The following is a 25740-nucleotide window of genomic DNA, read 5'->3' as shown; positions in this document are numbered from 1 at the left end:
ACCTAAGCTAAAATTGATGTGTGACAATTTTCGTAAATCCTTACACAAATTCTACATAGGTAGCTCTATCTGGTCTTGCTAGTAATTCCCAGCAAGGTTACATTATTTTTGTTACGACTAGAATTTAACTAACTTTGCAAAAGACAATATCACTGAACTAAAAACTGGGTACTAAGTCTCTTACTTACTAACATAGGCTCTTATTTTTAAGGCACTTAAAAATCCTCTGTTTATTTAAAACTAAACTTGCATTTCTACCTCATGTCTGGGTGGATTTATATACCTTATTTTCTCAGAAGGTTTTAACTCAGTCCTCACACCTTTAGACACTCTGGGGCTTGTGTGGGGCCCAAGGGGATTTGTACCCCAAAAAGTAAGAGAGCTTTTCCCAGGGTTTGTCCTTTTTTAACATGTGTATTCACAGAGGTGCGTTCAGCTTTCTAGTGGTTTAACAAGGTGTCAATATTCAAAACTAGTCACTGATTGGTTTTGTCAGGCACAGAGGAAACTGTGAGCAGCTTCTCCTAGAAAATCACTTCCATGACTGGTTTCTTCCTTCCTCACCAAATTCCAATCAATGCAAAACCAAATGTCCTGGGTTACAGTGTAGGATGTACACAAAGTATTTATTCTATCACCATCTTCATGAACTTTTGAAACCAGATGGGGCAGTGTTTGCCCAAGCCCCTGCCTTTGGGGTGTCTTCTGCTAATGGCCCATCAACGCCTGGCCTATGACTCACAGGTAACTCCCTCCAGGAGCTATCTCTGTTTAATGGGCCATCAACGACCCACTTCACACTCCTAATCCCATTGTGAGATGCTCTGCCCAGGGGGAGGAGCCAAGCAGTCTCACCTGGATATAAGCTGTCAGTGGTCCTTTGTGTTATCACATTTATTTTATTTTTACCTTTTTACCTTTTTTCTTATTAAATTATATATCTGACTTGGGGCCTCTCACTCGTTTTGCTTTCAAACCACGACACCAGAACACAAGAACAGATAAGAAGTGGAGAATCCGCTCCTTTTACCTGCTGGCCATGTTTCTGTTTGTGCAGCCCTGGACCTGATGGAATTTCTGAGCTGCAAACACATATTGCTGGCTCATGTCCACTTTTCAATCTCCAGTGCCCCCATATCTTCCATAAAGGTCTGGTCTCAGTCCTTTCTTCTCCCAGGTGTTCTGATATTGTGAAATTTCCAGAGTGCAACTTTTCCTGGGAGAATTTCTGAAGAGTGGGAGGCAGGGGGAGGCATCAGGTGTGGGCTCAAAGGGCTGTGCAGGATCATCTGAGGAAGGGGAATGGCTGAACTACTGCAGGACACAGGTGGGCACAGTGACACATGGCCATGCAGAGTCCAGATTTGAAGTTGGCTTTATAGTAGCCAATCCTATCACATCCTTCAGTCTCTGAAAACAGGGCCCAGATGAGGTGCTTTTGTTATGAATAAAAATGGGCGGAGAAAATATCAATCTCCATAAACGCCTTTATTAATCAGCTCTTATTAATATTTGCCCGAGGGGTTTGGTCGCCGTGGAGGAGGAGGGCTTTATCAGCTCTGCTGCATGCAATTCAACAGAGCTGGAGGACTGGCCCTCGCCTGGGGAGCAACCCCAGAGTCCTGTCAGTTCTTTGTTTTCTCCTGTGGTCTCATCTCCGATTTGGTCTTTTTAACTTACGGCTAGTAAGCAAAACTGGAGAAATTAGCTCTTCTGATTCTCTAGGGTCTACACGGCTGAGTATTAGTTCTTATCCGTTTTAATTTTACTTGGTTTTTATTTGATAAGGGGTTTTTTATGTTAGATTTCATCCCGGGACGCTTTCGGAGTTCTTAATTTGCATGCGGGATCACCGGGGCGGGGGCTTGGAGCTCTTTGCGGCCATGGGGTAGTCTTTGCCGCAGAAATGGCGTCTCAGTTTCATGCTGCTTCACAGCGGCGGCAGTGTTGTGGGGGGGTGGAACGTGGTGGGTGTGGGGTTCTTCTCTTGAAGTGGGGCAGCGGTCCGGCCGGCTCGGGGAACGCTTTATTTGGCCGAGGCGGCTGACCGCGTGGCGGCTGCGGGCTGGACGGGGCGGCCGGGGCTCTTTTCTCCGCTCCGGCACGGGGCTGACTGCAGTTAGGCTGCTCCTCGGCTGCGGGCGGGGGGGGGGGAGAGGCTTTTCCGCGGCTGGAACTCTTTGTGCTGGGAAGCGGCCGGCTCCTCTTCTCTTTGCTCCGGCGGCGGGTGACTGCGGGCGGCTCCGCGGGCTGGGTTTTCTCCCCCCCCGCCGGCTCCCAGCCGCGGACGGCGCTGGGAAGGGGCTTTCCTGCAGCGAACCGGGGGGGAGACGGGGCGGCATGGGGGGGGAAAGAGGCCGGCTTCTCTCCGCTCCGGCGGCGGCGGCGGCGGGGGTCGGGACTTCCCCGTGCCAGACGGCCGACTGTTTTGCGGCTGGAGCTCCGTTGAGGCGGGCGGCTCCGCTGCGGTTCCTTCGCCCCATCTCTGACCTGGGGTGGGGGCGCGGTGCTTGAGCTTTGATGGGAACGGGTTCTTTGTTTTTGAGGTGGTCTGGGAGGAAAGGTGCCACGTGCCACTGAGGTGGCTTTCCACTGTTACATCATAGGACAAACACCCCAAATTTCATTTTTAACAATTTGGTGATAGTGCCATCAGAACAGCAGGAAGTGCCAGCAGTGTTCCTGGACACCAAGGATTGTCATCAACGTCCTGGGCTATCAGAGCATGACTGTCAACAGGATAGTGATGGGAGCAAAGATCTCACTCTGTTCAGCACTCCCCAGATGGCATCATGCATGCTGTGCTGCCACTGGACTGAAACACAAAAAGATCTCCAGCAAGAGAAGTGAAATACATGAAAATTGATCAGGATGGGGAGTGAGGTGGGACATTTACTTGTGGATGAGAGGCTGAGGACATAGGCTTGGTGACAACAGAGAAGGTTTTGTTGGAAGAACTAGAAGTATTCTTGGAATATTGGTGGTCATTGAACGGTGTGAGGTAATTCTTGCAGGTAGACAGAAGCGGAGTAAATTAGAAAGGTGACATTTAATATGAGTATTCAATGCTGTGTTAACATAATGAATGAGATATTGACAACCATGGAAATACCACTTCCAACAGTGCCTGCCCAGAACCACAGAGCAAAATCTCTCTCACTGGACATGTTGGGTGCATGTGCAGGGGAAAGGATGACACAGAGGCAGGAGCTGGGATGCAGCAGAGCTTTAATGAGTCAAAAGATGAGAAAGAAGTCACTCTGAGTGGTAGACAGAGCACCAATGCTCTATCCCTGGTATTGTACCATCCTGTGAGTCCCTGGGTTCCTTCTCAGGGCCTTCTTGAGCAGCTTTAGCAGGGGAGGCCACAGAGGCCACTGCCCAAGCCCGAGAGGCCAAAGCCCCCAGAGCTGATGGGCACTCCTTGAGAGCTGAGGATGCTGCCAACAGCAGCAGAGGTGGAGGATCCCACGGCAGTGTTCTGTGGGAAGGAGCTGAGGATGGGGCCGGGCAGGGTCACCACCACGGGCGAGGGCTGGATGGCCACAGTGGAGTCCTGGCACTGCCTGACACAGGGCTCATTGCAGCTGTTGGCCAGCGGGGTGGGGCCGCAGGGCTGGCAGGGCCGGCACGGGCTGTAGCAGGACATGGCTTGGGGCTGCAGATGCACCTGGCAGAGAGAGCAGAGAGAAGCAGAGAACAGTGCTGAGTGAGAGGAGTCTGTTGCTCCATCATGATGGAGAAAAGCCAGAAGCGGAAAATTGCACAATGTTTAGACAGGCTCACCAGCCTCACTTCCTACTCAGCCCTGAGGAATTCCCGTAAGAGCAACCAAGCCTGGGGACTCCTCCACAGCTCAGGAGACACTTCAGCCAAAACCTAAACACTTTTCTTCCACAATTTCTGCCCCTTCCCTCTCCCATAACAAGCTGTTCTCAACAACCCACGTGGAACCACAGGGGTGGATAGGCTCAGAAAACTCAAAGGAATAAAAGAAAGGGCTTCAGACTCACCTTGATGCCAAGGAGATGGAGGTGAGAGGAGTGAATAAGAGAGTGAGGAGAAGGTTCCCCTTTTATACTGTTTCTCACTGCCCCAGGCACACAGGCACTGCACCAAGGCACTAATTTTCCAACACATTCACCTCCAAAGCAAAATATCCTCCCTAACACCACACGTTGTGGTTGGATCTCCATCAAGGCTGCCATTTCATTTCCTCATTTCTGACATGCTTGGTCTGTGCTGCAGCTCCTTTCACGTGTGCCCTGCCAGGCCTGAGCACAGCCGGGGTCAGAGCGTGTCCCTGCAGGCACAGGATGTGCCCCCCATGCCCCAGGGGCACGTGCAGGCCGGGGATGTTGGCTCAGGGCAGTGCCTTGCCATTGTTGGCAGCTGCCTGTGCAGGGACAGCCCCAGCTCTGCCCTGCCCCACACAGAGCAGCAGAGCCCCCAAAGGCTCCTCTCCTCGCAGCACGTCCTGCCTGCTGCTCTCTCCTCCCTCTCACCTTCATTCCAACGCCCACTGGACACTGCTTCTCCAGGGAAATGCTTTCCTCTCCCTTCCTCTTGATGCCCTTTGCTGATGCAGAAGGTTTGCCAGGCTGAGTATTCCAGGGCTGGGCTTGGAAAGCCAAAGCCCACCTGGAGCTGAATCAGGAAATCTTGTGCTGGCAAAAAAAAAGATCTTCCCCACGGGGCAACAGGAAAAGGGAGGCTTGAGCCAAGGCTGACTGGGGCAGCTTCACTGGGGGCAGGGGTTACAGGGAAGGGGAGGTTCTCCAAGGCTTCTGGGCCTTGGTCTTCACGGGCAACATTTCCTGTCACAGGATAAGGCCCCTGATATTCCTCAGAAAGAGGGGTAGGGAAAACCTCCCCACAGCAGAGGACAGGGACAATCAGCTGTGGGAAGATTTAAACAGACTGGACCAATGGAAGTGTGTCACCTGGTGATGGGCACATGAGCCTTGGTGTCAGTGAAAACACCTCCAAACTCCCTTTGGGAGTTGCTGGCATATTGGAGTCCAGGGCATCCCTTTGGTTGCCCTGGAAGGCCACAGACCTTGGCAGAGGGGTCTGGGACCTGAGCAAGAGGGTCTGCAGTCTGTCCAGGGCGGTTGGCTGGCACAGAGCCCCGGAAGACACAGGCTTTGATTTTAGTCCATGAGAAAAACTTCCAACACGGAGAAGAATTAAAAGTCACAAACGTGTGAAAGGCAGTAGTGTAGCTAATCACTGGGTGGAAAATTTTGTTGTTTTGGGGTTCTTAGAATGAGGGACAAGATGGAGGATTTAGGGCACAAGAACCCTGGGTTCTTGTTCTCTCTTGGCATCCATCTTCTGATGTGATGATGGCACAAAGTAGTTTAAGGGGATTGGGTCAAAGCAAAATGACCCTTTTAGTATAGGTAATAGGCATTGGCACATAATTGTAAATAAGACACACGTAATTATCTGTATAAAAGGCAGTGACCTCCCATCATGTGGGGAGTCCTGTGTCCGAGCAGCTGTGAACATCTCGGCTGGGTACAGAGAAAATTGTAAGATAAGAAATAATAAACACACGAGAAACCCAGAAAAAAAAGACCTTGAAGACTCTGTTTCATTCTTGTGTCTGGCTCAGAGCCTTCAGAGGGAAAAAAAGACTGTCTCAAACTACCACCTAAATCTTGGGTGAAGAAAAACCACCTCGAGACTGGCAGTCAGAGAATGCAGCTGAGGACTGGGAGCAAGAAAATGGACATCCTGACTTCTAGAAGTCCATGCCTGAAATCTGGCTTGGCTACAGGTCTCTAACGAGTGTGATAAGTGGGGTGAAGTACAGCTGGCAGAGAGTCACTCTTGGTTCACCACAGGGCCCAGACTGGGGCCAGCACTGTTTTACACTTTGAATAAAGTCCTGCAAGGCTGGAGGGAAAAACCCCTGCCCCCCAAAGGCTGGGGCAGCCAAAGAGCTTTGCAGGACAGAAAGGAGGTCCTGCAGGGCATCACAATACAGCCCCAGGCCTTTGTGGAACTGGCACCTGACAGCATCCAAGGCTGCATTAGGAAGGGGTTTGCTCTCCTACTGTGGAACGTGACCCCTCTCCTCTGCTCTGCAGTGCTGAGAAATCAGTGCCACAAAGAGCAGTTGCCCAGTATAAGAGAGGCACAGTCATAGTGGTGCAGCTCCAGCAAAGGGCCTCAAAGCCCAGGAGGTGACTGGAGCCCCTGGGACAGGAGGGACTGCTTGACGGGGTTGTCCACCCCAGAAGAGAGGGAGTATCTAAGCACACTGCTCAGCAATGGATAAAAGAGCTGTGGGAGGAGTCCAGAACACAGACCCAGGCTCTCCTGAGTCTTTTCCAGAGAAGGGACAAAAGGAAATAGGCACACCGTAAATATGAGAAATTCTGAGGAGACATAAGAAAAGATGTTGTTAGTGTGGAGGTGATAAAGAACTTGCCTGTGGTTGCCACAGGCAGATTGAGGATTGTTCATGCTTGTAGAAATTCAGGACTTGGCCCTGAGCATCCTCCAAGAGCTGATCATGCTGTGCAGAGGGGTGGTTGGACTAGGTGATCTCCAGAGGTTCCTTCCAGTCTCATGGAGTCTGTCAAGGGGGAAAAATGGTGATGCACAGCTGCATCTGAGAAGCAAGAACTGGATGTGAACACTGGAATCAAGGGCAGCCTTGGCTGTCACACCAAAGAAAGTGAAGAGGAAGAGCTGGTGTCAGAGAGGAAATAAGTAGCAATGTACAGCCCCCAGACACAAAATCTTACACCCAGTTAGGCATCTGGCAGGTTGGATAGCATGGAGGCACATTTGAAGAGTAAAAGAAGTCAGAAAAGCTGGCGGCAGCATCTTAGGCATCCTGCGGTCAAGGATTAAGAAAGGACAAGGAAAAACACAGGAAACCAAGAGGAGACTCTGAGCATAGGGGAAATGTTCAGAAGGGCCCTGGGTCCAAACCCAGCTCTCAAACCACATCAAGCAGAGCTGTACTTCCCTGCCCTGCAGACAGCTGGGATGTATCCCAGAGGGCAAGGGAATGCCTTCAGTAGGCAAATTTCCAGAGAGAGACTCTCTCTACTTGTGGAGAGTCATGCTCTAATTTTGGGTTGGCCGTGTGTCAGCCTTTTGGTGTGAGACCAAGCGAGGAGGGTGTGCTGTCTGCAGGCTTTTTTCCAGGCCAGGATGAGTTCCCCTCTAGCAAGGGCATCTCCATCCATGCACTGAGAAAACGTCTCCAATCTTAGTTGTAGCCAAGCCCAGAGCTCCAGGCAGCCACTCAACACCTTGCCCTTAGCAGGGCCTTATTGTCTGCAAAAGAGGGTGGAAATCAGTGTTACCATTATTCTCTGGTCCCATGATCCCTTCCTTCCAGAGACACCTCCAGCACATCTTCTGCCTGTGCTGATGTATCCTTGCCTGGGAAATCCCTCAGTCTTTGATCTTAATACTTGAAAGGATCCTTGGATGCCAAATGATCACATCAGGAATGAGGAAAAGAAATGGCAATGTTGATGGAAATAAAAGCACAACCTGTGGCATTAGGGAGGATATTTTGCTTTGGAAGTGAGTCTGTAGGAAAATTACTACCCTTGTGCAGTGACTGTGGACCTGGGGCAGTGCAGGGGTAATATAAGAGAGGGCTCTCATTCTCTCTCTCTCATCCACTCCTCTTGCTTCAGTCTGCTTGGGATCAAGGTGAGTCTGGTCACTCCTCCTCCTCCTCCTCCTCCTCCTCCTCCTCCTCCTCCTCCTCCTCCTCCTCCTCCTCCTCCTCCTCCTCCTCCTCCTCCTCCTCCTCCTCCTCCTCCTTCTTCTTCTTCTTCTTCTTCTATTTTCCAGGGCACACCTGTCACTTGGTCCTGTGCTGCATCATAAGATTGCTCTCTGTAAGAGGTGAAATGTGACAGAGGGTCATATAGAGGGAGGCTGAGGCTTTGCTGAAGTGAGTGATGGTCTAGGCAGGAATCTTTTGAGATTGGTTACTCTTGGCAGAGAACTTGTGGGATAAATGTGAGGAAAGACCTGTGGGTATCCCTGCATCTCCAGCTCTTGTCTCAGTCTTGCCTTGAGTCATGGTGTGGTGACAGGTTACTCTTCAAACCCCTCTCATGTCTGCTCCTCAATGTCCTCTGTGCCAGGTGCATCTGCAGCCCCAAGCCATGTCCTGCTACAGCCCGTGCCGGCCCTGCCAGCCCTGCGGCCCCACCCCGCTGGCCAACAGCTGCAATGAGCCCTGTGTCAGGCAGTGCCAGGACTCCACCGTGGCCATCCAGCCCTCGCCCGTGGTGGTGACCCTGCCCGGCCCCATCCTCACCTCCTTCCCACAGAACACTGCCGTGGGATCCTCCACCTCTGCTGCTGTTGGCAGCATCCTCAGCTCTCAGGGAGTGCCCATCAGCTCTGGGGGCTTTGGCCTCTCAGGCTTGGGCAGTGGCCTCTGTGGCCTCCCCTGCTAAAGCTGCTGCCATGGCCCTGGGGAAGGAACCCAGGCACTCCCAGGATGGAACCGCTCTGGGGACCCAGCACGGCCTTGTTGCTTCCTGAGGGGATGAGCAACCCCAGCAGCCCTTGCAGAAGGACGGGGCCAGCCTGGGCTCTTGGCAAGCACAGCCCAGCCCTGCCTCTGCCCTCTGCCCCTCTCTCCTTTCCCTGCTGTGTCCTTCTTGCCTTGTGCTGCCCTGGGTTGTGAGCCCCACACAGCCACCCTGGGGAGCACCTGCTGGCCCTGCTCCCTCTCTGGATCAGGCACATGGACACCTGCTGGGATCTCTGCCACAGTCATGGGATGCAGATTTTGCACTGACCCTGGTGCTCTCTGCATTGAGGCCTCCACTCAGAGTGACCTTGTTTTCATCTTTTGACTCATTAAATTTCTATTGCATCTCAGCCCATGCCTCTGTGTCATCCTTTCCCTGTTGTTGTTCTCCCAAGATTCCCAAGGAGAGAAATGTTGCTAAGAGATGGTTCTGTGTGACAGATTTAGGAGAAGTTGTTTGAGTGTTTTTCAAGACAGAAGAGTTAAATCTGCTTTATCATGGTACTACTGCTTTCTATCCTTCTTGATATGTCTAGAGCCAGTAGAATGAACCAAACCTCTTCACTGGCTCTGTCTATTCCAAGGATGATTTTATCTCTCTGACCACACCATTCTTGTCTCCACCCTCAGCAATCCCTGGGTCTGAGTCAAGTGCTCTGACCTCCTCACCATCCCAGACACCCTGCACCAAACTCACTCCACTTGGTCCAGGTGGTTCTTGCATTCCAGCCCGTGCCCAACACGGGGATGGCACCAGGCGAGTGCTGAGCAGAACGGCATCGTTGCTCCCACCCATCTCCTGGTGCCACTCCTGCTGGCACAGCCCAGAATGCTCCTGACAGCCCTTGGTGCCAGGGCACAGTCGGGGCAGTTGCCCCTGTTCTGATGTGAAATGCAAAAGCCCATTTCCCTGGCCATGTTTTGGGGTGCTGCTTGCCAGAGGCTGAAGGAGGTGTGAGGAGACAGGGCTGGTTGGTCCCAAGTCAGTGCCTGTCAGAGCTCTGGGAATATGTGTGTCACTATGCCCAGCTGTGTCCTGCAGAAGTTCAGCCCACCCTCAGCTGTTTCTGGACGGCCCTTTGAGTCACTTCAGCCCTCACCTGCTGCCTCTCTTCCTGCCCAATATCTTTTCCTGCCTCCATCGCTCCAAAAACTTTCCTAGGAAGCCCTGGGCAGAGACAAGGAAGGAGCAGGGCAAAGAGGACAAGCACTGCTTGTGGATCTGTGTGGGGTTATGACCAGCACTAAGCACTGACCAGTGGTTCCCATGATCTGCTGACCCAGTAGGAATGAGGAGAATTGGAAAAGCAAGAGAGTGACATACTCTGGTGTCAAGATCAGGACATTCTATGAAGCAATGGGAGAAAAAATAGAAAACCAACTGGTTCTAAGTCAATCACATGGCACCAGCAAACTAATGCCCAGGCAGTATCTGAAGAATGGCTACTCTGGGAAGACTGTCCACAGCTTTATTGCTAAGCATGATATTTTATCTGCCCAGTGTTGTGGTGGAATCACCATCCCTGGAGGGATTTAAAAGATATTTAGTTGACACTTGGGGACATGGTTTAGTGTTGAGGTTGGAAGAGCCAGGTTAATGGCTGGACCCCTTAATCTTAAAGGTCTTTTCATACTTAAGTGATTCTATGATCCTACATGACCAGGAACAGCCCTTTGGTCAGTTGAGGTAATTTGTCCTGGTTGTATCAGCTCCAGCTGCTTAACCACTCCTGGCCTCCACTGTGGGTGATGCAGCATGAGAAAGAGAGATGGTCTTGATGGTGGGTCAGCCCTGTGCAGCAACAGGTCAGGCTTTGGTCTATTCTTTGCACTGGTTTAGCCACACATTTGAAGTACAGAACAATATTGGCTGATCTGAAGACAATGACCTCCAGCCCAGTCAGCATCAGTACAGACTGGTGTAAGAGACTTAAAGATCACAATTACTTTAAACACTGTCAAGGCCACAGAATAGGATAAGCCACTACAGTGGGAACTTGAGATAAGCACAGAGAGAAGTTACAACCTAAAGGTGATAATTCCAGGCCTGGTGAGGCATCTCTAGGGAGCATCTGGACAAAACTTCTTACTGTGGCAGACTGTGGGAAAGGAAGCAACGTCTTACACACATTCCTTCCCAAGCTGTGGGCACTGTGTCTACACCCTGGGGATACCCAGAACTTGGACTGTACCAAGGTGATACCCCAGAAGAACGACTCAGGCACCCCAAACACTGAGAAGACCGGAAGGAAAAGCCAACAGGATGCTACTGGATCCACAGGGTGGTGATATCTTTAAACCTTAACTGTCTCCCTCACTCTCTTCCTCTCTCCCACCCTCCTCTATCTCTTATTTCTTTCTATCTCTACCTCACATTTACCATTAAATAGAATTCATACCATCGACTTTGGAATATGGTCTTCTGCACCTTAATTTGGGCAGAGGCATTTCTTAATTATCAGATTAAAACAACTGGTCCTCCATTCCATCTCCTGTTGTACCTTGGGGCTTTTCTTGATTTCTGCCTGCCCCTGAAGAATGGTGGCCACGAGGAAAAGTGCCTTTCCTTCTCTCTCTCTCTCTCTCTTCCTCTCTCCTCCTATCCACTTCCATGAGACTTTTGGGGTTTCTGCCCTTCCAGGGCCCTCCACAATCCAGGCTTCTCAACCAGTGTCAGCAGTGGCCATGTGCCCCTTCTGCAGAATGAGAACCAAGGCAAAGAGGGAGGTCTGGGCAAAGCTGAATCTGATGGTCAGGGGGTCAGTTGGAGTCATGGCTTCCTACCTCACCTGCCAGTTACAGTGTCCCAGGAGAATTTTGGAAGCATCTAAGGATTCATACTCATGGGCTCAGTGTCCCAGTGGAAACCAGTGATGACTGGTGTCCACCAGGGATCAATACGGGGACCAATATTTGTTAATATGTTCCTCAATAAGATAGATAGTGGGACTGAGCAGACACTCAACAAGTTTGTGAATTACACCAAGCTGACACTTGAGGAAAGTGGCTCAATTCAGATTGGTATTGGCAGATTTGAGAATGCTCCCATGCAAAACTCAGGAACTTCAACAAGGCCAAGACTTGAAGAGAAATGGTTTAGATCAGCCCTGCAGAGAAGGAACAAGAAATAATGGAGGTAAAAAAATTGGACATGAGCCAGCAAAGTGTTCTGGACATCCAGAAATTCATCCATGTCCTGGTCTGCACAAACAGAAATACGGCCAGCAGGTCAGCTCTCGTTAGACCCCACCTGAAGTGTTGTGTCTGTCTGGAGTCCCCAGTTCAAATAGTCATGGACCTGTTAGAGCAGCTCCAGACAAGGGCTGCAAAAATGATCACATGGATGCAGCATCCCTGCCATGGAGAAAGGCTGAGCGACTTGAGTTTTTTTCAGGCAGGAGAAGAACAGGCTCTGGGGAGACCTTATTACAGTTCAATACGTAAAGGCGATGGATAAGGAAGTTGGAGAGAGACTGGACAAGGAGAAACACCTTTAAACTGAAATAGAGTAGATGTAGATGGGACATAAGGGAGAAATTAATGGTGTGGTGAAAAGTGGAAAATGGTGTGTTCCATCATGGGAAGTGTTCAGAGTTTCAGAGAACTCAAAGTTTTAATGGAACTTCGAATAACTGATATAGTGGCACAATATTGTTAGGGAGGGTTTGCCTGGCACCTGATGGGAAGCTGGAACCTGTATCCTTGCAGTAACACATTCCCTGCTTGATACTTCCGATGCAGTGCTGAGTTGAGTGAGAAACAATGAAAAAGTGTGTGAGGAAAGTACAAGTTAGCCACTAAACTGTTTACAGAAATTCCATTCTGATGCAAAGAGGCAGAGAAATTAAAAACCCAGAGGGTCACTCAGTGCACACTGAGCACACCCAATGCCAGCCTGTGCTGACAGCCAGTGCAAAACCAGCCCCAACAAGCCCTCCCAGAAACAGCCCTGGGCAACCTCTCTGTCCTGGGAGAGGGCAAAGGATGACACAAAGGCACGGGCTGGGTTGCAACAGAATTTAATGAGTCAAAAGAGGGAGAGGAGGGGGATCCAGGAAGAGGGCACAGTGCAAGGAGCAGCTTTAGCAGGGGAAGCACCTCGTGCCACAGAGGCCACTGCCCAAGCCTGAGAGGCCAAAGCCCCCAGAGCTGATGGGCACTCCCTGAGAGCTGAGGATGCTGCCAACAGCAGCAGAGGTGGAGGATCCCACGGCAGTGTTCTGTGGGAAGGAGCTGAGGATGGGGCCGGGCAGGGTCACAACCACGGGCGAGGGCTGGATGGCCACGGTGGAGTCCTGGCACTGCCTGACACAGGGCTCATTGCAGCTGTTGGCCAGCGGGGTGGGGCCGCAGGGCTGGCAGGGCCGGCACGGGCTGTAGCAGGACATGGCTTGGGGCTGCAGATGCACCTGGCACAGAGGGCAAGAAAAAGTCATGAGGGATGTTTGAAGAGGAACGCATCACCACACCATGCAGCTGCTCTGTCAAGCCAAGATGGGAACAAAAGCTGGAGGTGTGGTACTGATGTCCACAGGCTTCTCCTTCCATTTAGCCAAGAAGTTCCCTGCCAAGAGCAACCAAGCCCAGGGTAATCCTGTCTATCCCATCATTCATTTCATTCAAGTCATAAACTCTCCTTATGCACACATTCTCTTCCTGTCCCTCTCCCATGATAAGCAGGCCCAGGACCTGGCATAGAACAAAGGGGCAGGTATGTGCAGAAAACAGAAGGAGGGAGAATAGAAGTAGTGAAAGGAGAAAAGTCTTCAATCTTACCTTGTTCTCACTGAGATGGAGACAAGAGACTGGATGTGAGAGTGAGGGAATGGGCCAGCTTTTATACTTCTCCTGCACCGCCCCAGGCCCACAGTCACTGCACTGGAGCAGTAATTTTCCAACAGACTCATCACCCAAGCAAAATATCCTCCCTAATGCCACAAGCTGTGATTTTGCTTCTGTCAATGCTGCCATTTAATTTCTTCATTTCTCACATTCCTGCTCTGCTTTGTGTGATTCTTTCATGTGTCACAATGAGAAGATACCCCATGAGGAGTCATGCCAGTGATTGCAGAAGTACAGGAGGGGTCGTATGCAGGCAGATGTTGGCTTGGGACACTGAAGTGCTGTTTGTAATTGCAGTGGGTGAGCTCCAAGTCAAGGACTGCCTGAGAAAATTCAACCCATACAAGCAGAGGGTAGAAGGGATGCACAAGCCTTATCTACCTGGCCTTAGGCTTGTCTCAGGCTGTGATGGGGTGCTCTCCTGAATACTTTACAGAGTTAAAGATTTGCAGAAAACATCTCCCCATGATCTAGGGCACATTCCTGGGCTTCACATGACATGACTTCCCCTGGCATTAGCACTTTCTCATGCTTCCTTTCCCCTGACCCAAAGGCTGCCTCAGCCTGGAGCACAAATCAGCACCACTGGAGAAGCTGGAAACTTGTACAACTCCCCAGTGAATGAGAGCTGGAAGGACCCTGCAGTACCACATGCCTGGGGATGCTCAGGGAGGGGACATGTTCAGAAGGGCCCTGGGTGCAAACCCAGCTCTCACACCACATCAAGCAGTGCCTTCCCTGCCCTGCAGACATGGAGGCAGCTGGGATGCGTCCCAAGAGGGCAAGGGAATGCCTTCAGTAGGCAAATTTCCAGGGAGAGACTCTCCCTACCTGCCAGGAGTCACTGTCTAATTTTGGGTTGGCCGTGTGTCAGCCTTGTGATGTGCTGTGTGCAGGCCCATGACCCACGCACAGCTGAATTCCCCTGCAGCAAGGGCAGTTCCATCCATGCCTCAGGAAAACCATCTTCAGTCACTGGGCTGTTCCTCATACAGAGCTCCAGGCAGCTCAAATACTGCCCACAGCTCAGGAGGCTCTCAGGACAATCAGCTTGTTTTGGAAAAGTATCTTTAGCTAGTATGAGGCCAAATTGTGGGGCCAAAGTGTACGGCGAGCTGAGGAAAATGGCAAGAACGAGGTATTTACTGAACCTCCACACAGCCCTACAAGAGTGAGAAGGGACCCAACTCCATGAGGCATCTCAAGGAATCCTGGCCTTCAGGAGAACAAAGTTATCTTCCCTCCCAACTGCTGATGGCACACATTGGTAACCCCACAAGGCAGCCATAAGAGGGGACAACCTTGCCAAACAAACTGCCACATGAGGAGAAGACAGGCTTGCTGGGTGGGTATGTTCAGCTGCCTGCAAACAGAGTCGAAAATAACCAAAGCATATTTCCCCAGATAGGTGTCCACAGTCTGCACAGACCCCTCCACCACATGCAACTCATCTTCTGCACGTACTGATGTGTCACTGCCCAGAAAACCCTTGGGTCTTTCATCTCAGTGCTTGAAAGAATCCTTAGAGGTCTAATGGCCACATCAGAAATGAGGATATGAAAATGGCAGTGTTGATGGAAACAAAAGCATGGCATGAGGGAGGATATTTTGCTTGGGAGGCGAGTCTGTAGGAAAATTAGAGCCCTTGTGCAGTGACTGTGGGCCTGGGGCAGTGCAGGAGCAGTATAAAAACAGGACCTTCTCTTCACTCTCTCATCCACTCCTTCAGCTCCATCTTGTTGAGAACAAGGTGAGTTTCAATAACTTTTCTCTTGCCTTCCTCCTCGTCCTCCTTTTTGTCCTCTTGTGGATTGTCTCTGTACATATCCTGAGGCCCTGCAAAGGCTTACTCTGGGAGAGGAAAGGGTGCAGAGAGAGGGGAAAGGAAAAGGTTCAGGCTTCACAGAGATTACTCCGAAGCCATGGGTTACGTGGGGTCCTCTCTGGGTCTGAAATTCCCGTTGAGGTCTTCTGAGGGAAAGGAGATGTCTATGGGCTCCTGGAGAAGTCCTTTACAGATGAGAAAAAGGGCCTCCCTCATGTAGGGGGGTGACATATTCAAACATCTCTCATTACTTGATTTACTTCCCTCTGTGCCAGGTGCATCTGCAGCCCCAAGCCATGTCCTGCTACAGCCCGTGCCGGCCCTGCCAGCCCTGCGGCCCCACCCCGCTGGCCAACAGCTGCAATGAGCCCTGTGTCAGGCAGTGCCAGGACTCCACCGTGGCCATCCAGCCCTCGCCCGTGGTGGTGACCCTGCCTGGCCCCATCCTCAGCTCCTTCCCACAGAACACTGCCGTGGGATCCTCCACCTCTGCTGCTGTTGGCAGCATCCTCAGCTCTCAGGGAGTGCCCATCAACTCTGGGGGCTTTGGCTTCTCAGGCTTGGGCAGTGGCCTCTGTGGCACGAGGTGCTTCCCCTGCTGAAGCTGCTCCCTGCACTGTGCCCTCCTCCTGGATCCCCCTCCTCTCCCTCTTTTGACTCAATAAATTCTGCTGCAACCCAGCCCGTGCCTTTGTGTCATCCTTTGCCCTGCAGACACTCTCCCAGGGCAGAGAGATTGCCCAGGGCTGTTTCTGGGAGGGCTTGTTGGGGCTGGTTTTGCACTGGCTGTCAGCACAGGCTGGCATTGGGTGTGCTCAGTGTGCACTGAGTGACCCTCTGGGTTTTGATTCTTTCTGCCTCTTTGGACCAGGATAGAATTTCCCTACATTGTCCAGGGACAAACATCCACTCTCTTTGCACTTCTTTTCCTTTTCATTTCTCAGCTCAGCACTGCCACCCAAGTTCTCAGCAGTGAATGTTTCACTGACCAGACCGAGGTGCTGCATTCCCATCACACTCCAGCAGATCCCATCTTATCTCAGGATGTTCTCAAAGGGAGGGACAGAGTGCATTGTGCTGCCTTCTCACAGAGCCCTGTTATCATGGGATCATAGAATGGGTCTGGGTGGAAGAGGCCATTGAGGTTTATCTAGTCCAATCCAGTTTCCATGGATACTGATATCCTTCATTGCATCACATAAGGTTTGAGCAAACCTGACCTTGAACCCTTCCCAAGATGGGACACCCCATCCTTCTCTAGGCAATGTTTCCCAATGTCTTATCTCACTCATCACAGTAAAAGTCTTCCTTATGTCCCTTCTGCATTTATCCTCTTCCAGTTTAAAACTCTTGCTCCTTGTCCACTTATTGCAGACCTTGAGAAAACATCTCTCTGTAACTTCTTCATTCACCCCCTTTTACATATCAAAACACTGCAATAAGGTCTCCCCAGAGCCTGCTCTTCTCCTGCCTCAAAAACCTCAACTCCCTCCAGCCCTTTTCCATAGTACAGGCAATACATCTACCTGATCATTTTTATGGCCACGTTTCTGTTTGTGCAGCCCTGGACCTGATGGAATTTCTGAGCTGCAAACACATTGCTGGCTCATGTCCACTTTTCAATCTCCAGTGCCCCCATATCTTCCATAAAGGTCTGGTCTCAGTCCTTTCTTCTCCCAGGTGTTCTGATATTGCGAAATTTCCAGAGTGCAACTTTTCCTGGGAGAATTTCGGAAGAGTGGGAGGCAGGGGGAGGCATCAGGTGTGGGCTCAAAGGGCTGTGCAGGATCATCTGAGGAAGGGGAATGGCTAAACTACTGCAGGACACAGGTGGGCACGGTGACACATGGCCATGCAGAGTCCAGATTTGAAGTTGGCTTTATAGTAGCCAATCCTATCACATCCTTCAGTCTCTGAAAACAGGGCCCAGATGAGGTGCTTTGGTGATAGTGCCATCAGAACAGCAGGAAGTGCCAGCAGTGTTCCTGGACACCAAGGATTGTCATCAACGTCCTGGGCTATCAGAGCATGACTGTCAACAGGATAGTGATGGGAGCAAAGATCCCACTCTGTTCAGCACTCCCCAGATGGCATCATGCATGCTGTGCTGCCACTGGACTGAAACACAAAAAGATCTCCAGCAAGAGAAGTGAAATACATGAAAATTGATCAGGATGGGGAGTGAGGTGGGACATTTACTTGTGGATGAGAGGCTGAGGACATAGGCTTGGTGACAACAGAGAAGGTTTTGTTGGAAGAACTAGAAGTATTCTTGGAATATTGGTGGTCATTGAACGGTGTGAGGTAATTCTTGCAGGTAGACAGAAGCGGAGTAAATTAGAAAGGTGACATTTAATATGAGTATTCAATGCTGTGTTAACATAATGAATGAGATATTGACAACCATGGAAATACCACTTCCAACAGTGCCTGCCCAGAACCACAGAGCAAAATCTCTCTCACTGGACATGTTGGGTGCATGTGCAGGGGAAAGGATGACACAGAGGCAGGAGCTGGGATGCAGCAGAGCTTTAATGAGTCAAAAGATGAGAAAGAAGTCACTCTGAGAGGTAGACAGAGCACCAATGCTCTATCCCTGGTATTGTACCATCCTGTGAGTCCCTGGGTTCCTTCCCCAGGGCCATCTTGAGCAGCTTTAGCAGGGGAGGGCCCTCGTGCCACAGAGGCCACTGCCCAAGCCCCAGAGGCCACATCCTCCTGGATTATGGGCTAGGTGGGTTCCTCCCTGGCCTTAAACATTCTTGGTAGGGCTTACTGGGGCAGAGAGGATCTCCCTCACAGTTGGTGACTGTCTGCTCTTCAAACAGTCCTCATGGGTTTTCTGCCCTGCTCTGCCAGTTTCATCTCCAAACCCAAGACATGTCCTCCTACACCTCATTCAGTACCTGCCAGCCCTGTGACCCCAGCCCACTAGCCAACACCTTCAGTGAGCCCTGTGTCAGGCCTAATCAGCAAGAAATGAGACCTCACCAGTGGAAAAGGCAGCAGCTGCCTCCCCCAGCCAAGGACATCTGGGAACTAACAAGCTTTAAGATGTAATTGTCATGGTTTGGCCCAGGTGAGCAGGAGGGGGCATGGGCAAGACCTTCATGTTCATTGATACCATCTCATGTCCTTCCCAAGATGGGGGAGAGGAGGACTCTAACTTCCAGGAAGAAGGCTGTTCCGTCCAGTTGGAAAAAGCCTAGGGAGTGACACCAGATAATATTGGTTTACTTTTGGTGTAAATAGTTTCCCTGTCTCATAGCTTTTGTTATTAATATTGTGGCTGTTATTGTTTCTTTACTTATCTCATTGCTATTTCCCCTAAATTGTTCTTATCTCCAGCTGTGATCTTTGACTTCTGTGCTTCCAGCTGGAGTGGAAGCGTATGCCAGTGCGGGTGTGCAGTTTCTTTTTACAGGGCTACTAAACTGGAGAATATGTACGACAGAACCACCCCTGAGCAGCGCCTCTCTCTCTGGGAACATCCAGAGACTGACAACAGGGAAAGGATGACACAGAGGCATGGGCTGAGATGCAATAGAAATTTAATGAGTCAAAAGATGAAAACAAGGTCACTCTGAGTGGAGGCCTCAATGCAGAGAGCACCAGGGTCAGCGCAGAATCTCCATCCCATGACTGTGGCAGAGATCCTAGCCGGTGTCCATGTGCCTGATACAGAGAGGGGTGCAGGGCCAGCAGGTCCTCCCCAGGGTGGCTGTGTGGGGCTCACAACCCAGGGCAGCACAAGGCAAGAAGGACACAGCAGGGAAAGGAGAGAGGGGCAGAGGGCAGAGGCAGGGCTGGGCTGTGCTTGCCAAGAGCCCAGGCTGGCCCCGTCCTTCTGCAAGGGCTGCTGGGGTTGCTCAGCCCCTCAGGAAGCAACAAGGCCGTGCTGCGTCCCCAGGGCAGTTCCATCCTGGGAGTTGCCTGGGTTCCTTCCCCAGGGCCATGGCAGCAGCTTTAGCAGGGGAGGCCACAGAGGCCACTGCCCAAGCCTGAGAGGCCAAAGCCCCCAGAGCTGATGGGCACTCCCTGTGAGCTGAGGATGCTGCCAACAGCAGCAGAGGTGGAGGATCCCACCACGGTGTTCTGTGGGAAGGAGCTGAGGATGGGGCCGGGCAGGGTCACCACCACGGGCGAGGGCTGGATGGCCACGGTGGAGTCCTGGCACTGCCTGACACAGGGCTCATTGCAGCTGTTGGCCAGCGGGGTGGGGCCGCAGGGCTGGCAGGGCCGGCACGGGCTGTAGCAGGACATGGCTTGGGGCTGCAGATGCACCTGAGAGAGAGGGAAGAGGGAAGTAAATCACAAGGAATGGTGACAACCCAACTGTCACCCCACCATGAGGATGGCCATGTTTCTCTCAATGCAAAAGGCTCCCCAAATCATGACAGAGTCCATAGAGATCCCCACCTCTCCAACAGCTCAGGAGACACCTCAGCCAAGCCCCAGTGTCTGTCACACCTTCTGCCCCTTTCCCTCACCCATGGCAAGGAGCCCCAGTGCCCGGCTGGAGACAAGTAATGTGCTTAGAAATGCATTTGGAAGAGGACAAGGAGGAGGAGAAATGCTCCAAACTCACCTTATTCCCAAGGAGCTGGAGATGGGAAGAGTGGATGAGAGAGTGAGGAGAAGGAGCCACTTTTATATTGCTCCTGCACCGCCCCAGGCCCACAGTAACTGCACAGGGCAACAATTTTCCTACAGACTCATCCCCAAAGCAAAATATGCTCCCTAATGCCACAGGGTGTGTTTTGGTTTCCATCAAGGCTGTCATTTAATTTCCTCCTTTCTGACATCCCCACTAGGTCATGAAGATCCCTTTCATGGTCAGAGATGAGAAGCCAAATGATTTTTCATGCAGGAACACATGAGTAATGGTTGGACTCCATGGAGGTCTTTGCCAATCCTTGTGATTCTGCCATTCAATAATTCTCTAGTCATTGGCAGGAATCAAGTCTCAAAGAGAGCCCTGTGCCACTGGGTTCCTCCTCAATATCTGTAGCTGGTGTTGGGTGTCTGGTCTGTTCCTTGCTCCTCCCTCTCTCCTCACCCACCGTGCCCTTTGGCTGCACAGTGTGGAGCCTGACCTGGATGACACACAAGCACAGGCCACTTTTCCAACACATACTGTCAGTGCTGGGAACACATGTGTCAGAGAACACATGTGACATGTGAGGGAGCTGCCAAGCATCCCTTTTTCCTAGAAGAGCCAGGATGGAGCTGCCCTTCCTGGAGGTGGATTACCCCTGCCTTGGACGGGCCTGCAGACATCACACACTCCTGGCTTGGCCTCTCACCAAAAGGCTGACACACGGCCAACCCAAAATTAGGGTGTGACTTGCCACTGGTAGGGAGAGTCTCTCCCTGGAGATTTGCCTACTGAAGGCATTCCCTTGCCCTCCTGGGACGCGTCCCAGCTGCCTCCATGTCTGCAGGGCAGGGAAGTGCATCAGCCCTTGGTGTAGTCTCAGACAGGGTTTTGTACCCAGGGCTTTTCCTGAGCATCCCCAGGCATGTGGCACTGCACTTTTCCCAAATCTCTCACATGTTGGGGAAATGGAGGACATTTCAATGGAGGACCTCTCCAATGGTGCTGGGTTGTTCTGTAGGCTGATGAGGCATTTGCAGCATTGGAAAGGGGTGGGCTTCAGTCACAATTTCCTGCAGAAGCCACAGAGTTTTGGACTCCAGGATGTGACCAAGCAGTGGTGCAGTGTTTTCTGAAACCCCTTTGTTCAGTTCCCAAGCCTCCAGTAGAGCTCCCTTCCACAGCCAGGTGCCTTTGATATAGGAGTCCTTGTGTCCATTCTGTCCCTCCACCCACATCTCGTCCTCTTTTCCTGTGTTTTGCCTTGACTTTTTGTGGGTTTTTTTGAACCACGAGGTGCCTCTAAGATGCTGCCAGCTTTTCTGATCTCTTGCTCTTCACAGGTGCCTGTGAAGGCACATCTGATCTCCCAGATGCCTGAGTGGGTGGAAGAGTTGGTATGTTTGATGTCCAGGGTCTGTACATTGCTATTTGTATCCTCCCTGACCATCTCTGTCCTCAGCTGCATTCCCTCACTGCCAGAACCTTCCAAAGGGGGTTTAGAGGTGTTTTCACTGACACCAAGGCTCATGTGCCCATCACCAGCTCACACACTTCCATTGGTCCAGTCTCTTTAAATGTTACCACAGCTCATTGTCGTGGTCCACTGCTGTGGGGAGCCTTTCCCTACCCCTTTTTCTGAGGAACATCAGGAGCCTTATGCTGTGACAGGAAATGTTGCCCGTAAAGACCAAGGCCCAGAAGCCTTGGAGAACCTTCTCCTTCCCTGTAACACCTGCCTCCAGTGAAGCTGCCCCAGTCAGCTTTGGCTCAAGCCTCCCTTTTCCTGTTGCCCTGTGGGGAAGATCTTTTTTTTTTGCCATCACAAGATCGATCTCCTGATTCAGCTCCAGGTGGGCTTTGGCTTTCCAAGCCCAGCCCTGGAATACTCAGCCTGGCAAACCTTCTGCATCAGCAAAGGGCATCAAGAGGAAGAGAGAGGGAAGCATTTCCCTGGAGAAGCAGTGTCCAGTGGGCGTTGGAATGAAGGTGAGAGGGAGGAGAGAGCAGCAGGCAGGACGTGCTGCGAGGAGAGGAGCCTTTGGGGGCTCTGCTGCTCTGTGTGGGGCAGGGCAGAGCTGGGGCTGTCCCTGCACAGGCAGCTGCCAACAATGGCAAGGCACTGCCCTGAGCCAACATCCCCGGCCTGCACGTGCCCCTGGGGCATGGGGGGCACATCCTGTGCCTGCAGGGACACGCTCTGACCCCGGCTGTGCTCAGGCCTGGCAGGGCACACGTGAAAGGAGCTGCAGCACAGATCAAGCATGTCAGAAATGAGGAAATGAAATGGCAGCCTTGATGGAGATCCAACCACAACGTGTGGTGTTAGGGAGGATATTTTGCTTTGGAGGTGAATGTGTTGGAAAATTAGTGCCTCGGTGCAGTGCCTGTGGGCCTGGGGCAGTGAGAAACAGTATAAAAGGGGAACCTTCTCCTCACTCTCTCATTCACTCCTCTCACCTCCATCTCCTTGGCATCAAGGTGAGTCTGAAGCCCTTTCTTTTATTCCTTTGAGTTTTCTGAGCCTATCCACCCTTGTGGTTCCCTGTGGGTTGTTGAGAACAGCTTGTTATGGGAGAGCGAAGGGGCAGAAGCTGTGCATGGAGAGAGGCTGGGTTTTGTCTGAGATGTATACTGGGTCATGTTCTAGGTTTTGAAGTCCCTGGGCTTGGCCAGTCTTCAGGAGATCCTTGGGAGCTTTAGCAAACAGAGAGAATACTGGGCCTCTCTAAGCAAAGAAACTGGGCTTCTCTTTGCTTTTCTCCATCATGGTGCAACAACAGATGGCTCTAACATAGCCCTTTCTCACCTCTACTCCTCAATGTCCTCTGTGCCAGGTGCATCTGCAGCCCCAAGCCATGTCCTGCTACAGCCCGTGCCGGCCCTGCCAGCCCTGCGGCCCCACCCCGCTGGCCAACAGCTGCAATGAGCCCTGTGTCAGGCAGTGCCAGGACTCCACCGTGGCCATCCAGCCCTCGCCCGTGGTGGTGACCCTGCCCGGCCCCATCCTCACCTCCTTCCCACAGAACACTGTGGTGGGATCCTCCACCTCTGCTGCTGTTGGCAGCATCCTCAGCTCTCAGGGAGTGCCCATCAGCTCTGGGGGCTTTGGCCTCTCAGGCTTGGGCAGTGGCCTCTGTGGCCTCCCCTGCTAAAGCTGCTGCCATGGCCCTGGGGAAGGAACCCAGGCACTCCCAGGATGGAACCGCCCTGGGGACCCAGCAGGGCCTTGTTGCTTCCTGAGGGGCTGAGCAACCCCAGCAGCCCTTGCAGAAGGACAGGGCCAGCCTGGGCTCTTGGCAAGCACAGCCCAGCCCTGCCTCTGCCCTCTGCCCCTCTCTCCTTTCCCTGCTGTGTCCTTGTTGCCTTGTGCTGCCCTGGGCTGTGAGCCCCACACAGCCACCCTGGGGAGCACCTGCTGGCCCTGCTCCCCTCTGTGGGGCCCTGCTTGGAAAACACACCTTGGAGAACAACCAACTGTTGTTTGCCCCTGGTGCTCTCTGCATTGGCATCTCTGCTTAGATTGACCTAATTTTCCTGGTTTGACTCAATAAAATTCTTTTGCATCGAAGCCCATGTTTTCATCTCATTTATTTCCCTACAGATCCTCTCCCAACATGCCCAGAAAGAGGGATGTTGCTCACGGCTGGTTGTGGGACAGGTTGTGGGGAATGGTTGTTCACAGCGGATTAACACAGGCTCAGTTTAAATATTCTCAGTCATGCAAAGGGTAACTCTGTTTTCGAATTTTTCTACTGACCTGAGTCTGGACAGCATGGCCCAATGCTCTTCAATGATCATAATGAGATGAGAAAGAGGATTTTTGGTCTCCCCTAAAGCATTCTCTTCTCTACACTCAGCAATGGGCCTTCCCTGCACTTCTTGAGCCTTCAGCTTCTCTCCAGCCAAGTACTCTGATCTTCTCACCATCCTAGCCATGTTACACCAAACTGTCTCCACTTAGTCCAGGTGGTTCTTGCATTCCAGCCCTTGCCCAACACGGGGATGGCACCAGGCGAGTGCCGAGCAGAGCGGCATCATGGCTCCCACCCATGTCCTGGTGCCACTCCTGCTGGCACAGCCCAGGATCCTTCCAAACAACAGCACCAGGAGACAGGGCATGGGGGTTTTAGGGTCAGTTCATCACTGAGGTTTTCTTCCACTGCTCCTGGAGAAGAGTCCTTCCCCTGGGAGGCCGTGGGGTCCCTCCCACTGGACACTGTTCTCCATGAACTTCTCCAGGCTGTGTCCACTCTCACGAGCAGCAGGTCTACAGCTTCTGCTGCAACATGAGTCTCTCCCATGCCAGACAGTCCTCCCAAAACTGCTGTAGTGTGGGTCTCTCTTTCCATGGGCTGCAGCCCTCCAAAGACAGGCTGCTCCAGCCTGGAAGCAGCGCCCCCACTCTCCACCGGATCTTCCACTGGATCACAGCCTCCTCCAGGCATCCACCTGCTCTGGCGTGGGCACCTCCCTCACAGGCTGCAGGTGGATCTCTGCATTCCCTGTGGTTCCCATGGGCTGCAGGGGTACAGCTGCTTCACCATGGTCTTCACCACAGCCTGCAGAGGAATCTCAGCTCGGGCACCTGGAGCACCTCCTGCTCCTCCTTCTCCACTGATCATGGTGTTGCCATGTTGTTTTGCCTCACACTTTCCCACCTCTTCCTCTTCTCTGACTAGGAGCAAAACTGTGTGACTTTGTTTTAATTTTCTTCTTAAATATATAATTGGAGAGGCATTACCAGCATCTAAAACTGTCCCAGTCTTGGGCAGTAGCATGTCCATCATCAAAATCATTAGAGATTGGTTATGCTGGACATGGTGAAAGTCTCCAGCAGCTTTTTCACAGAGCCATCTTTGTGGTCCCCCAGCTACCAAAAAACAGTGAGTGTAAGGCAGTGTAAAAAGCAGTGAATAGGGTGGTTTTATTCTGTACTTGATTAATTCTATTCTATTCTATTCTATTCTATTCTATTCCATTCTATGCAGCCCTGCCAAGAAGGACTTAAAGGGGCCTGTGGGATGATTGGCCTGCAACAAACCTGAACTGTGCTCTGGCAGCCAAGAAAACAAACTGTGTCCTGGGCTGCATCCAAACCAGCTCAGGCAGCAGGACAAGGGAGGGGATTCTGACACCCTCAGGTGACACCCCACCTGCAGAGCTGCCTCCAGCTCGGGGGTGCCAGCACAGGAAGGACATGGAGCTGTTGGAGTGAGCCCAGAGGAAACCAAAATTATCAGAGGCATGGAGCAGCTGTGCTATGAAAAAAGGCTGGGAGAATTGGGAATGCTCAGCCTGGAGAGGAAAAGCTTTGGGGTGATGTAATTGTGACCTTGCAGTAACCTGAATTTACAGTCAAGATGGGGAGAGACTGTTTACAAGAATATGTAGTGACAGGACAAGGGGGAGTGGCTTCACACTGACAGAGAGTAGATTCAGACTGGATATCAAGAAGTAATCCTTTTTATGCAAGTGTTGTGATGTTTTGCACGGTTTGTCTAGAGATGCTGTGGCTGCCCCTGGATCCCTGGAAGTGTTCAAGGCCAGGCTGAGATGGGGCTTGGAGCAATCTGGGATAGTGGAAGGTGTCCCTGCCCATGGCATGGGGGGTGGGCCTGGGTGATCTTTAAGGTCCTTTCCAAGCCAAGCCATTCTGGGATTTTCTCATTCCTTTCAGATCCATTGGAACAGGGAAACTCAGAACGCAGAGGTTCACTCAGTGCACACAGAGCACACCCAATGCCAGCCTGTGCTGACAGCCAGTGCAAAACCAGCCCCAACAAGCCCTCCCAGAAACAGCCCTGGGCAATCTCTCTGCCCTGGGAGAGTGTCTGCAGGGCAAAGGATGACACAAAGGCACGGGCTGGGTTGCAACAGAATTTATTGAGTCAAAAGAGGGAGAGGAGGGGGATCCAGGAGGAGGCCACAATGCAGGGAGCAGCT

At 51.9% G+C, this 25740-nt stretch overlaps 6 protein-coding genes across 6 annotated transcripts; 3 read left to right on the top strand and 3 right to left on the bottom strand.

Moving 5' to 3' along the window:
- Positions 1–3352: 3352 nt before the first annotated feature.
- On the bottom strand, positions 3353–3649 carry LOC310918719 (feather keratin Cos1-2-like; the record flags this gene model as incomplete). The annotated part of the gene is made up of 1 exon (XM_083877669.1): positions 3353–3649. The coding sequence occupies one exon, from the start codon at positions 3647–3649 to the stop codon at positions 3353–3355; it is 297 nt and encodes a 98-aa protein (XP_083733795.1).
- Positions 3650–8153: 4504 nt separating this feature from the next.
- Positions 8154–8450, top strand: LOC310918525 (feather keratin Cos1-2-like; the record flags this gene model as incomplete). Its single annotated transcript, XM_083877403.1, has 1 exon — positions 8154–8450. One exon carries the CDS (start codon positions 8154–8156, stop codon positions 8448–8450), a length of 297 nt encoding a protein of 98 aa, XP_083733529.1.
- Positions 8451–12612: 4162 nt separating this feature from the next.
- On the bottom strand, positions 12613–12918 carry LOC310918511 (feather keratin 1-like; the record flags this gene model as incomplete). The annotated part of the gene is made up of 1 exon (XM_083877386.1): positions 12613–12918. The coding sequence occupies one exon, from the start codon at positions 12916–12918 to the stop codon at positions 12613–12615; it is 306 nt and encodes a 101-aa protein (XP_083733512.1).
- Positions 12919–15493: 2575 nt separating this feature from the next.
- LOC310918493 (feather keratin 1-like) lies at positions 15494–15799 on the top strand (the record flags this gene model as incomplete). The annotated part of the gene is made up of 1 exon (XM_083877361.1): positions 15494–15799. The coding sequence occupies one exon, from the start codon at positions 15494–15496 to the stop codon at positions 15797–15799; it is 306 nt and encodes a 101-aa protein (XP_083733487.1).
- A 3364-nt stretch (positions 15800–19163) lies between these two features.
- On the bottom strand, positions 19164–19460 carry LOC310918873 (feather keratin Cos1-2-like; the record flags this gene model as incomplete). Its single annotated transcript, XM_083877849.1, has 1 exon — positions 19164–19460. The coding sequence occupies one exon, from the start codon at positions 19458–19460 to the stop codon at positions 19164–19166; it is 297 nt and encodes a 98-aa protein (XP_083733975.1).
- Positions 19461–22652: 3192 nt separating this feature from the next.
- Positions 22653–22949, top strand: LOC310918771 (feather keratin Cos1-2-like; the record flags this gene model as incomplete). Its single annotated transcript, XM_083877740.1, has 1 exon — positions 22653–22949. The coding sequence occupies one exon, from the start codon at positions 22653–22655 to the stop codon at positions 22947–22949; it is 297 nt and encodes a 98-aa protein (XP_083733866.1).
- Positions 22950–25740: the final 2791 nt, after the last annotated feature.

Source organism: Zosterops lateralis (assembly GCF_965231275.1).
Source record: "Zosterops lateralis genome assembly, chromosome: 24".
Taxonomy (NCBI): Eukaryota; Metazoa; Chordata; class Aves; order Passeriformes; family Zosteropidae; genus Zosterops; species Zosterops lateralis.
This window is presented reverse-complemented; position numbering and strand designations above follow the sequence as displayed.